The sequence below is a fragment of the Meriones unguiculatus genome, chromosome X, assembly GCF_030254825.1.
Source record: "Meriones unguiculatus strain TT.TT164.6M chromosome X, Bangor_MerUng_6.1, whole genome shotgun sequence".
In the NCBI taxonomy this organism is placed as follows: domain Eukaryota; kingdom Metazoa; phylum Chordata; class Mammalia; order Rodentia; family Muridae; genus Meriones; species Meriones unguiculatus.
The window spans coordinates 142,822,565-142,836,722 of record NC_083369.1 but is presented as its reverse complement, the minus strand read 5'-3'; the positions used below and the strand labels follow the sequence as shown (position 1 = coordinate 142,836,722).

At 37.2% G+C, this 14,158-nt stretch overlaps 1 protein-coding gene across 5 annotated transcripts in view; it reads right to left on the bottom strand.

Moving 5' to 3' along the window:
- The window catches only part of Cnksr2 (connector enhancer of kinase suppressor of Ras 2), a 264,629-nt gene that overhangs the window by 162,232 nt on the left and 88,239 nt on the right, over nucleotides 1-14,158 (bottom strand). For all 5 annotated transcript variants that reach the window (XM_060375308.1, XM_060375307.1, XM_060375310.1 and 2 more), the window contains exon 6: nucleotides 3,214-3,333. In XM_060375308.1, the coding sequence (XP_060231291.1) occupies nucleotides 3,214-3,333 (120 nt within the window). The remainder of the gene's footprint in view (nucleotides 1-3,213; nucleotides 3,334-14,158) is intronic.

Sequence of the window (14,158 nt, the reverse complement as noted above, 5' to 3'; positions counted from 1 at the left end):
CTGCTTGTCAGACAGTGTCCTCTTGGCCCTGCCATCTTGGATTCTCAAATTGGTGATTCTTCATTAATCATCTTTTAAGTGATGAAAAATTCACAGAAAATTACCCCACTATTTGTTCCTCTCTGAGACAGTGCCAAGTAGTAGGAGATCATTCATTCAATTATCATTGTTTCTCTGGAAATATGATGAATACTGGCCTTGTATTTCATTAAAGCCCTCTCTCTTATTTTTTTTTTGTTTGTTTTTTGGGGGGAGGGAAAGTTAATTCTGGGGTTGATTTGAACAGCTCCCTGTCCTCTGCTGATCTTGCTAAAATGACATTTGCTTTACTTAATCTCCAAATACCGGTTAAACAAAAATAGTCAAAGCAGCCTCATAGTCAAAATGGTAAAATAAGGCATATTTCGAGATAGTTCAAACACCTCAGAAGAGAAAGACGCCTGAAGTCAAAAAGCTTTCCCACTGATGCTTAGAGGCTCCTCTGTTCAACTTATTACCTTGTCTATCATTCATTTTTTAATTGTTCTAACAGATCTCATTTTACAACTTTTAATTTTCTAAGTATTGCTTTTAAAGCAAATCACATGACTTAATCACAACCAAGCACACTTGTTTCAGTCTTTTATCTGCATTTGCCTTTTAGACATTTCCCTATGGTTAAGCCCTTGTTGATTGTTAGTCAAATTCTGAAGTGCATTTATTTTAAATGTGACCTATGAAGGTTACTCAAAAGTAAGTGCATTTTAAAATAGCATCTTGAATAACTCACATAAAGCCTCTAATCTTTTGCAAATTTGATATGAATCATAGGAAAGAAGTTCACCTTTAATTCTTTCAACTTTTTTTTCAACATTTTAGCTTTTCCTTTCTCTCCCTCTGGAATAGCAATTCAGCTGATGTTATTGCCTACTGTCTTTTACAAATGAGGTTCTTTAAGCAACTTCAAGTTTAAAAATATCCTCTTAAGCTGATCATACCTCCCTCTAATAATTCCAAACTTGGATAAAAGATAATTAAAAAAATATTTACCAGATATATTTTGTTCAGGTTTACCTCATAAATCCCTGCCTGGTTATTACTTAATATAAAATAATTGTTAAAAATCCATTGTTCTGTTCTTACTTACAAAGTGAGAAAAATGAATACTTTGTAAGTTTGTGAGGAAAATAAAAGGCAAATGGAAAGTACGTCTACCACCTACCATAACTTCTATTTTTTTTCCCCTTATTCTGAAAGTTGTTTCCTTAACTGTTTAGATTTTTGGTTCTTACCACTTTAAGTTTATGTCTATTCCAAAAAGCAGATACAACCCTACCTAAAGTTTTAAAAAGATCTGTGCAGGGGCTATATCTTTAGAGAGAAAATAAATTGTTCATAACGTCCATCAATTAGTTTTGGTTTGTTGGGGTCCAAAAGACCAAAACAACCCAAGCAGTCACAAGAGTCCAATAAAGCAAGATCTTTATTTGAATTAGGCAGTAAAAACTGATCAGTTAGGGACATAACAACAGACTCAAGAGCTGACTGCATCCTTGAACGTTCATCTTAAGTATTTAAGCAGATGACAAAATTTTATTGTACTCAGGCTGCTATTGATCAATCAGGGCCACAGAACAGACTCCAGAGCTGAACTGAAACTTCGAAGGGAAATTGTACAGCACTTTTAAAGAATGGAACTTACAAAGTAAAGGGAACAGGCACATTGTGCTTTTTACTGGAAAAAAAAAATCTGTTTCTAGTTGTGGTGTGGCTCATCCTTGGCACACACCTTTAATCCAAGTGCTTTCTGCTTGAATACTGTAAACAGAATTAAATAAAGTAAACCATAGGTCAAGAGGTGGAGCAAGCAACCAGTTGACAGGAAGTGAATATAGAAAAAATAAACTGGAGAGAGTAAGAGGGAGTCTGAAGCATGTATAAAGAGACACACAGAAATTAGAAGGGAGGGACATTCAGCTTGAGTTTTTTTTTTTTATGAGATGGTGAGGGGAAGGAGCTTTCCTTCTTTTGGGATATCGGCTGAGGAGGAAGGTCAGCTGGGTGCTTTCTCTGACTCTCTAAGTGAGGAGGCTTTCACTCCAGCATCTGGCTCCTGAGTCTTTATTGGTGAAAGAAAAGAATTGGGATTTTGTTACAAACAACAGAGGAGGACACTCACTGTTAAAACCTGGCTCCAACATGTGCATGTACACATGTTGGACACACATATACATATATTAATATATATAACTCACATGCACTCACGCACAAATATGTGGAATTCAACTATGTACCCAATGGGGAAAAAGATACACTCAAACCAGAGCAACTCAAAGTAAAAGAAACACAGAAAATAGCTACTTGAATGGCAGGTAACACTGTGCTTTCTATAAAACTGTGAAATGTCTTTAAGCTAAGGAATTTTAATGGTAAAAGAAATGCATCCAATGAGTACCCAACTAAATGGGATAATTCAGGAATTACTATTTTCATTTCTCTGTTTTTTTAATGGTTTGCCTTTTAAAGGTGATTTATTTTATTTTATTTTTTATTTTTTTTTATTTTTTTTATCAGTTACATTTTATTAACTCTGTATCCCAGCCGTGTCCCGATCCCTCATTCCCTCCCAGTCCCTCCGTCCCTCCCTCATCTCCACCTTGCCCCTTTCCAAGTCCACTGATAGGGGGGACCTCCTCCCCATTCATCTGATCCAGTTTTATCAGGTATCTTCAGGACTGGCTGCAAAGCCCTCCTCTGTGGCCTAACAGGACTGCTCCTCCCTTCGGGGGTGGGGAGACCAAAGAGCCAGTCACTGAGTTCCTGTTAGAAATAGTCCCTGTTCCCCTCACTTTGGGAAACCAATTGGTTACTGAGCTACCACAGGCTACATCTGAGTGGAGGTTCTAGGTTATATCCATACATGGTCCTTGGTTGAATGTCCGTCTCAGAAAAGACCCTGTGCCCAGATATATTTGGTCCTTGTGGAGCTCCTATCCTTTCCCCATCAGACTAACTCCCCTTCTTTCTTATGATTCTCTGTACTCTGCCAAAGGTTTGGTCATGAGTTTAAAGGTGATTTTTATGACACCGTCCTACTACCTCAACTTCTCTAGGAAATGAAAAGGATAAGACTCTGGAAATTCATAGATGTTTACATTTGGAGGCCAATTCTTTGCTCACATCATTTGCTGTGTACTTATGGATGGTGGCTTTGATTAACATGATATGCCTTACCAGCCCTTCACTTGGTTTGATATTTGCCAGCTGAATCACTTCCAGGTGAGCAGACTGTGAAACCAGAGGATCTGACGACAGGGATATGATGTGGTCACAGACTCCAGAAAGAGTTTTACACTGGAAATGAAAGAGGAAAGTTATGGTAAACACGTTTTGTAAATAAGATACAAATCAAGGTTTTATTTTATGTTTAATTATGTATATATATGTGTGCTGACACCCTGATAGGAATCAGATATATCTAGGTAGTTGTGAGCTACTCAATGTGGGTGATAAACTCACTCTGAATCTCTGAGCCATCTTTCCAGTCCCTTTAAATGCATTTGTCTTGACTTACTGGAACACGTTTACCTCTGCATAAAATTTCCTACTTCTATAACGCGTAGCTTGCAACATCTAATCTACTTCTTCACTCTTTGACCACTCAGAAAGTTATCTTATTCTAAACCCCTCTGAGGCAGGGACCATTTATATCCCAGTCATCTCTAAGTTTTCCCCTTACCACTCACATCTTAATACTGTAAATACACGATATGAATGAGCAGAAGATCAAACAATCAGGTTTATTTAATTAAAATTTTTAATATTAGTTACACTTTATTAACTTTGTATCACAGCCGTAGCCCCACCCCTCTCTCCCTCCCAGTCCTACTCTCCCTCCCTCATCTCCTCCCTGCCCCTTTCCAAGTCCACTGATAGGGGAAGACCTCCTCCCTTTCATCTGACCCTAGCTTATCAGGTTATCTTCAGGACTGGCTGAAAACTCCTCCTCTGTGGCTTAGCAAGGCTGCTCCTCCTTCGGGGTGGGGGTCAGGGGGAGGTCAAAGAACCAGCCATTGAGTTCATGTCAGAAATAGTCCCTGTTCCCCTTTTTCCTTACTAGGGAACCCACTTGGATACTGAGTTATCTTTTTTTTTTTTTTTTTTTTTGTGGGGACGAAGGCATTATAATCTAGCTCCATAGTGTTTTACTTGTGCTGTGGTGATTGCATTAGTCTACCTTGAAGGTGATGATTCTCTATCTCCCTGGGCTCAGCTTCCCTCCACTATAAATTTTCTTCTATAATGGGACTCATAGCTTTTGCATATGTTTCTCAACACTGCACTTTAATTGTAGTTATTAGCTCCTAAAGATAGATGTCACATAACACAAATACCCAGAGGGAAAAAAAATATGGGCCTGATGAGGATAAATGTTTATAATTACCATAATGAAAACAACTTTGTCTGTAAACAAGTTATAGCTTTGAGGCTGTTTTCTTCAAATAGAAAATTATATGATGCAATGAAAATTGCCTTATAAGATTTATAATCTAAGATATGATAATATATATTTCAACAGCCAAATATAGCTCTTATCCAAAGATAATAAACAAATGCTTACCTGTATTACCTATTGTTTTCCTTACTGTAAAGATTTTAGTTCTTACACATGAGGTGACTTAACACACCATTCTTAATTCCATGATCATCTTATAATCACCCTGGCCAGTCCAGCTGCACAATGACCATTATAAATTCACTCCTCTCTCTGATATTAAGGTCCCAGTGCTTTGGATAAAATGAATGTGTTCACCTTGATAAAGCTCTTCTTGTGATAGTGAGTGTTAATTATAAACTTGAAACTCTAGAATCACCTAGGATATAGGCCCAGTGCACATTTGTAGGGATTGTTTTGATTACATTAATTGAAGTGAGATGACCTGCCCATTATGGCAGCATTTATGCACAGCTATGTGATCCTGGATGGCATGAGAATAAAGAAAGGTAGCTGAGTGCTAACATTGATGCATCCACTGCTGTTTGTGATGATAGATGTGGTTTTACCAACTCCATCAAGCTCTAGATGCTGTGACTTTCTCCACAGTGATGGACTTTAACTTGGAACTGTGAGATAAAATGAATCATTTCTTCTTTGTCAGCCTCCCCAGTGCTTGTAATAGAGCTGTGAACATTACACCAGGTTTACATTACTATTTTAAAACTCAATCATATTTATGCTAGCTAAGACTGTATTTTAGAAAAATAATAGAGTGGAAAAATAGACTGTAATCATTATTTAATATTATTGCTAGCAGAAATTGTTTGTAGAGTGCTTACAAATGATTGGCACAAGGAAAAATACTTCATATTCATTCTGATTTATCATTCTAACTTCCTAAAATATGTATTATTATAGCCAGCTGAACAAATGTGAGAATTAGGATAAAAAAAAAAAAAAAAGCAATGATTGCTGATTTGGCAGAATGATCTGAATTCTTCTTTTTCTTCTCCTCCTCCTTCAAGACAAGGTTTCTGTGCAGTTTCCTAGACTCCCTTTACAGACCAGGCTGGCCTAGAACTCACAGAGATCCGCCTGCTTCTGCCTCCCTGAGTGCTGGGATTACAGGAGTGTGCCACCACAGCTGTCTATGATCTGAATTCTTAATTATTCTGTTTACTTTGATTATTAGTTATTAACTATTTCTAATAAACTTCATTTGTACCTTTTTGTCTGCATTAGACAAATGTTAGATAACACAACTAAAACATAATATAATAAAACTAAATCATATTTACAAGTGTTTTACAACTTAAAATATTCCTTGTAATACGTCTTTCTACAAAAGCTTACAGTAATTTTAGTAGCAAAAGGGCAATTCTACTGTATCTATAAGATGACTGGCATCACTTTACAAAAGGCATTTTTTTCAATATTCATTTCAAAGGATTTCACATCTTTAGTTCAAAACAAAAAATAAAAACTCATAAAAACACGTTCAAATGAAATGAAAGACTGATGCGCCGTATTGGTCTGGTGGTTAGGATTCAATCTTCTCTCAAATAAACCTAAAGAAAATATACAATGATAATAAATATTATGACCAGCTTTTTGGGTTGTATTAAGCTATCCAAGATTCTGACAAAGAATGCCTGAATAACAATGGAAAAAGCTAGTTACAATGAATAACAATTTAAATATATGTAGTTTCAGGTTATTTTTAATAGGGTGGTTAGTTTATATTAGTATCAATTATGAATTAATAAAATTAATAGTTTATAATTTTAGAATATAGAGGAGCCTTTCCAAGATACGTTCCTGTGAATCACAAGAACATACTATTTATTTATTTATTTTATTTATTACAATTATTCACAGTGTAGCCCCCTCCCTCATCTCCTCCTATTTCCATCTTTCCTCCCTCCTCCTCTCCTCTCCCTCTTCCCTAGTCCACAGATAGAAGTCCTCCTCCCCTACTGTCTGACCCTAGCCTATCAGGTCCTATCAGGAGTGGCTGGATCCAATTCCTCTGTGGGCTGTCTAGGTCGCCACACCAGGGAGAAGTGATCAAGGAGCAGGCAATGGAGTTCATGTCAGAGACTGTCTCTTCTCCCCTTACTAGGGAACCCACATCGAGACTGAGCTGTAGATGGGCTACATCTGAGCAGGGGGTCTAGGTCCTCTTTATGCATGGTCTTTGGTTAATGCATTAGTCTCTGTGGGGCCCCTTTGGGGTTTGAATTTTTTGGCTTTGTTGGTCTTCTTGGGTGATTCCTATCCCCTCTGGGTCCTTTAATATCCCCTTCTTCCAAAAGACTCCCTGAGCTCTGTCCAAAGTTGGCAGTGTTTATCTGCATCTGCTTAGATCCCCTGCTAGGTGGAGTCTTTTAGAAGACATTTGTGGTAGCCCCCTATCCAGTTCCCTCTCTTCTACCACTTCAGGTACCTCTTTTCCCTTCTGAATGAGAATGAAGCATCTTCCCTGGGGTCCTCATTGTTTAGCTTCTTTAGGTTTGTATTGTCTATTTTAATATAAAAATTGTAAGGGGAAAAGAAGATCTGGGCAAAATATGTTTATTAATATGATTTTAAATGCAACATGTTAGTCACATTAGAGAAGTCACAAATAGATATGATTAACCAATAATAAGATACAACATTCTTTCATTATCTCTGAACTTATCTGATAGTATTAGATAAATAAAGTTTTACCTATTATATTTTAAATGGAAATTTATCAAGTGATCTAAATGCAAACAACAGTGAAAAGCTAAGCAATAGAAAAGTCTTATGTTAACTGTAGAGGATGCCCAGGCTATCTGGCGCTTTCTAAGACAATTAGGAATATTGCTTCCTCAAGACCCAGCTATACCACTGCTAGGTATATACCCAAAGTTCGTTCGAGTACACAAAAGGGATACTTGCTCAACCATGTTTATAGCAGCTTTATTTGTAATAGCCAGAACCTGGAAACAACCCAGATGTCCATCAATGGAGGAATGGGTACAGAAATTGTGGTATTTTTATACAATGGAATACTACTCAGCAATCAAAAAGGAGGAAATCATGAAATTTGCAGGCAAATGGTGGGATCTAGAAAAGATCATTCTGAGTGAAATATCCCAGAAGGAGAAAGACAAACATGGGATATACTCACTTATATAGACCTATAAGATATGATAAACATAATGAAATCTATACACCTAAAAAAGATAATCAATTGAGCAGACATGGGGCAAGATGATCAATCCTCGTTTAGAAAGACAGATGGGACGTGCATTGAACGTATGACAGGAGTCTACTGAGTGCATCTGAAAGACTCTAACTAGCAGTGTTTTCAAAGCAAAGACTCATGACTAAACCCTCGGCAGAGTACAGGGAATCATAAGAAAGAAGGGGAGTTAGTCTGATGGGGAAAGGATAGGAGCTCCACAAGGACCAAATATATCTGGGCACAGGGTCTTTTCTGAGACTGACATTCAACCAAGGACCATGTATGGATATAACCTAGAACCTCCACTCAGATGTAACCTGTGGTAGGTCAGTAATCAATTGGTTTCCCAAAGTGAGGGGAACAAGGACTATTTCTAACAGGAACTCAATGACTGGCTCTTTGGCCTCCCCACCCCCAAGGGAGGAGCAGTCCTGTTAGGCCACAGAGGAGGACTTTGCAGCCAGTCCTGAAGATACCTGATAAAACAGGATCAGATGAATGGGGAGGAGGTCCCCTCCCATCAGTGGACTTGGAAAGGGGCAAGGTGGAGATGAGGGAGGGAGGGAGGGAGGGACTGGGAGGGAATGAGGGAGCGGGACACGGCTGGGATACAGAGTTAATAAAATGTAACTGATAAGAAAAAATAAAATTAAAAAAAAAGAATATTGGTGTTTTCCTTCTTTTCTGCACTGAAACCATCTGGTCGTGAGTTTTTCAAATTTTGTGATGTATAGCTTTTTGAAGTAGGACCTAATGATTCCTTTGATTTCCTCAGTGTCTATTGATATGTCTCCCTTTTTTAATCTGATTTTGCTGATTTGGATAGTTTCTCTCCTCCTTTTAGTTAGTTTGTTTAAGGGTTTGTCTATCTTGTTGATTTTCTCAAAGAACCAGGTCTTAGTCTCACTGATTCTTTGAATTGTTTTCTTTGTTTCTAATTCATTGATTTCAGCTCTGGGTTTGATTATTTCCAATCCTCTGCTCCTCTTGGGTGTGTCTGCTTCTTTTTTTTCCCCTAGGGCTTTTAGGTACACTGTTAAGTTGCTTGTATCAGATGTCTCCCACTTCTTTCTGCAGGCACTTAGTGCTGTGAACTTTCCTCTTAGCACTGCTTCCATTGTGTCCCATAAGTTTGGGTAAGTTGTGCCTTCATTTTCATTGAATTCTAGGAAGTCTCTAATTTCTTTTTTCATTTCTTCCTTGGCCAAGCTGTCATTGAGTAGAGAGTTGTTTAGTTTCCATGTGCATGTAGGATTTTTGTTATTTCTGTTGTTGTTGTGGTCTAGTTTTAGGCCATGGTGGTCTGATAGGATGCAAGGAATTATTTTGATCTTATATCTGTTGAGGCTTGCTTTGTGCCCGACTATATGGTCAATTTTTGAGAATGTTCCATGTGGTGCGAAAAGAAGGTATATAGTCTTTTGAGTTTCGGTGAAAAGTTCTGTAGACATCTATTTGGTCTATTTGATTTGGAACCTCTGTGTTATTTCCCTATTTAGCATCTGTCTAGATGATCTGTCCCTTGGTGAGAGTGGAGTATTGGCATTTTCCACTATTAAGGTGTTGGGATGGATGTTTGATTTAAGCTTTAAAAATATTTCATTTACTAATGCAAGTGCTCTGGTATTTGGGACATAGATGTTGAGGATTGTGATGTTCCTCCTGGCGGATTTTTCCTTTGATGAGAATGAAATGTCACTCCTCAACTTTTTTGAGCAATTTTGGTTGAAAGTCTATTTTATTAGATATTAGGATAGCTACCCCAGTTTGTTTTCTAGGTTTGTTTGCTTGAAAAACCTTTTGCAGCCATTTACTCTGATGTACTGTCTATCTTTGTTGCAGAGGTGTGTTTCTTGGATGCACTAGAAATGTTGGGTCCTGTTTCTGCAACCATTTTGTTAGTCTGTCTTTTTATTGGAGAGTTGATTTCATTGATGTTGATAGAAAATAGTGACCAATGAATTTTAGTTTTTTTTTTTTTTAATTGTGGAGTTGGTGGTGTTACCGTGCTTCTATGCTTGTTTTCTTTTATTTACTTATTTACTGTTTTGCAATTATCTATATCCTTGGGTAGAGTTGATTTCTTTAGATTGGGGTTTTCTTGGAGCTATCTTCTGTATGGCTGGGTTGCTGTGTAGATATTGTTTATGTTTAGTTTTGTTATGGAATATTTTGTTTTCTCCATCTATGTTGATTTAAAAGTTTGCTGGGTGTAGTAGACTGGGTTGGCATCTGTGTTCTCTTAGAGTCTGCATGACATCTGCCCAGACCCTTCTGGCTTTCATGATTTCTGTTCAGAAGTCTGGTGTGATTCTGATAGGTCTACCTTTATATGTGACTTGACCTTTTTTCCTTACTGCATTTATATTTTTTCTTTGTTCTATAGATGTAGTGTTTTGACTATTATGTGACATGAGGAGTTTCTTTTCTTATCTAGTCTATTTGGTGTTCTGTAGGCCTGTTGTATATTTATTGACAGTTTTTCTTCAAGTTGGGAAAATTTTCTTCTATGATTTTCTTGAAAATATTTTCTGGACCTTGGATCCTGGAATCTTCTTTTTCATGTATTTCTATTATTAGATTTCGTCTTTTCATGGCATACTTAATTTCTTGGATGTTTTGTATTTAGAACTTTTCTGAATTAATTTTTTCTTTGAGAGCTGTAGCAATTTCTGCAAGTGTATCTTCTTTGCCTTTGATTCTCTCTTCTACCTCTATTATTCTGTTGGTAATGCTTACCTTTGTGGTTCCTGATTTCTTCTCTAAGTTCTCTAACTCCAGGCTTTTCTCTGTTTGTGTTTTCTCTATTGATTCTAATTCTGGTTTCATATTTTGCACCATTTCCTCATCTGTTCTGAATGTTGATTTTTGTTTTTTCTATGATGGCCTCTATTTTTATTCATTTCTTCTCTTTATGCCTCTTGTGCCTCTACATGTGCCTCTATTTGGTTGTATTTGTTTGTATTTCTTTGAAAGCTTTGTTCATTTCCTTTTTATGTGTCTCTAATAACTGGTTAAGCATAGATTTGAGATCATTTTCCTGTGTTTTTGATGAATTTAAATATTCATTGATTTTTTGGGGGGGGTTTCTGGTGAAGCCATAATGTCCTGATTTTTGTTGAACGTGTTCTTACGCCTACCTCTAGCCATCTGCTTATCCATAACCTTTGCTGTTTGTTCTGGAGTCTGTACTTCAGACTGGTCCATCTGTCTGTGGAGTCTGGAATATTCTTCAGGAAGATGACATAGGTCCACTAATTTGAGAGTGGATATTGGTGTTTCTGCTGTAGCTAAGGGGAGGAAGTTTGCAGTCACATGTGCCCAAGCATGGGAGCATGCATGGAAGTGTGCCTTGAAGGACTGGGTGCTAGAGTGTTTACATGCCTGGAAGAGTGGAGCATAAGCGTAGCTCCATTCTTGGGTGCAATGTATAAGCACAGATTCTCTGAATGCCTTATTGGCCCAGAGGCCTGTTGTACTGTCCTCCAAGAATTCAGATCTGCTTGGATTGCACCATCTTGACTCCAGGAATTGTTTGCCTGGGCTCCACTGGGAGACCCATAGAATAGGAGCTTCATTGTTGAGGACACTGTCCCGGGAATCCCCATGTTGCCCACAGTGGGGCTGTGGGTGGGAGGGATCTCTTGTCTGGCTGCTATCTTAGATGGACCCTGGATCTGAGGCTCTGCATACACTCACTTGAAAGAGCACTCACTCTCTCACAGGCCTATGGGGAATGGACAGAGGTTCTCTTGGTTCTCTACTCTCAGATTTGTGTCAATTTCACAGTTTTCGAACCTGTACCCCTCAGATATGGTGTGCACTGGTGGCCATAATCTTTGATCTAGGTGTATTACAGCTTTCAAAAAACCCTTTGATATCTGAGGATGACTGCCTCTGGCAAATACTCGTAGTGGTTATGACTTAATATAGGACGTGGAGATTGTTGGGTTAAAAACACCGTAAACCTAGAATACATACATTATCTTTTGATAGTTTGTTAAAACTGCCATTTAAAAATAATTAGCACTTCTATGTTCTTTTTTTGTTCTTAACCATCTTACCTGTTTGTTTATCATGTATTCTTTGTCATTCTGTACCTTTTTATTTGGAATTTGATTTATTTTGTTTCACTTATTTTATGATTTTACTGTGTTGTATTTACCATGAATGTACTTTAATAACCTTGTTAATCTAAAAATATGTGTTTGTAAATTTTGGTTTCTGCACATAAGTTTTGGCAATTGTTTTCTTTGAAATATTTGCAGTTTTTAATCCACTGTTTTTTGGTAATATACTCATTTATGTTCATCCTCATTCATACTCATTTATTCTCTTTCTCCTCTTGCCTGTCTCATATGTGAGACAGTGTCAATTTGTAGCCAGGTTTACTTGGAGCTCACCCTCCTGTCTCAATTTTTCAAGTGTTGGATTATAAACATACTCCACCAAACTGACCTTCTTTTTCTCTAGATCCTCTGGTTGAATAAACGCAGGGTTACCTCTGCATTTATTTATGATAATTATGAAATATTACTATGACAATATCTTGAAATAATTATCATCCCAACGTACTTTCTATCTTTGGTGAGTATCTAAATTTCTTTTCCAAAATTGTTGTAGTATAGCCTTTATTATTGCTTTCCTTCTCTGATAGTTGGTGAGTTAACCAAAATCTAACTGCAAAAACCTTTATTTCCTGATGCAAATATCTTAGCAATATATTATTAGAATCTACTGCCATTAAACTCTAATTTTTTCTTTAGTATCCAATATTCATTTAAATAATTTTAGTATAGTTTCGGAGGAGACAGGAGGAGGGTACAGCCTGGATACAAAGTTAATACATTGTAATAAATAAATAAAAATAAATAAAATGAGTGCAACTATAAATTTTTTAATCAAAGTTTTTATTAATTATTATTATTTATTCACTTTGTATGTCTGCTGTAGCATCTTCCCTCATCTTCTCCCAACCCTTCCCTCCCTCCCTATTCTCCCCCTATGCCCCTCCCCTAGGGAGGACCTCTTCCCCTTCTATGTGACCCTAGCCTATCAAGTCTCATCAGGACTGGCTGCATTGTCTTCCCCTGTGGAAAGGCAAGGCTCCATCCCCCCGGGGGGGTGATTAAAGAGCCAGCCACTGAGTTCATGCCAGAGAAGGTCCCTGTTCCCATTAGTAGGGGGCCCACTTGGAGACTGAGTCAATAGGCTACATCTGAGCATGGATTTTAGGTCATCTCTATGCATAGCCCTTAGTCGGAGCATCGGTCTCTGCACCCCCAGTGCCCAACTTTTTTTTTTTGACTCTGCAACTATTCAATTTTAATCTTATGTTTCTAGCAGCCAATACAGAGGGGAAATTAAGTACAAGTGTATTGGATCAAATAAGAGATTATTACTGAAAAACTGCATAAAGAGAAAATCAGGATATACACTCTGACAAACACTCTGACAAATAAAGCCTTGAAATAAACACAATAAAGAACCCATAGAAGTAGGTCAAAGTTTAAGTAAATTCAGTAATTCAGGAGGAACAGTCATTGTCACAGAAAGTTCAATGCCAATGAAACAGTCACTCAAAGGAAATAAATAATATAGGACACCAAGACTCTGCTCATTTTCCATAATAACTGAAACAATATGCATAACTAATTAGTAGCCCTAAGTTCCACAGGAAACAGGACAGTACAATTGACAAGGCCTCAGGGAACTTGAATTGGTAGTAGCTGCTAGAACTAAAAAGAGCATGTGCATGATCTAAGTTCAAATTCAGCATTTAAATGGTTAATATCTGCAACCCATAGTTTTATCTATTGTAAATGTATAATTAAATGATATATGGGTTGGGTTAAGTCTTATTAAAAATGCTTCAGAGCAGGATATGTTTTCATTTATGGATTATTTATTGTGGAAAATATACAAACACATGATGGAACAGCTTGGAAATGTGATCCAAAGTGTAGACACCAGATTCATGTGTTTTATATATACCTTATATGGCAATTTTATACATTATTTCAAATACTTTTCCTGCAGATATGTACCCTGAAGTATCAAAAATAATGGTGTCAACATTTTGGCAACACACAAGGAAAATCAGTGATTATTTGATATCACCAACACTGGTTACTCTAAATTTATGTGATACCGAAAAGCAGCTACTGTCCTATTCTTATTCACACATAAGTACAATAGTAAAAATAAGATATACCATGGACACCGCTGAAATAGATGTTAAGAGTAACATAGTGACACAATTAGCTTCATAAAAATATCTATATCAGCTGTTATTCAGTAGCCACAATAAACAACTACAGACTTTTGGTGTCTACCTAAGATGTGATTTGATTAAAAGGCTTTTGCAAAAGATGTTTTATTGTTTTATCTAAGAATCAAGATCAATAGCGGCTCTCAACTTTTCGATTATGGTGGCCCTTTGATACAGTTCCTTATGTTGTGCTGAC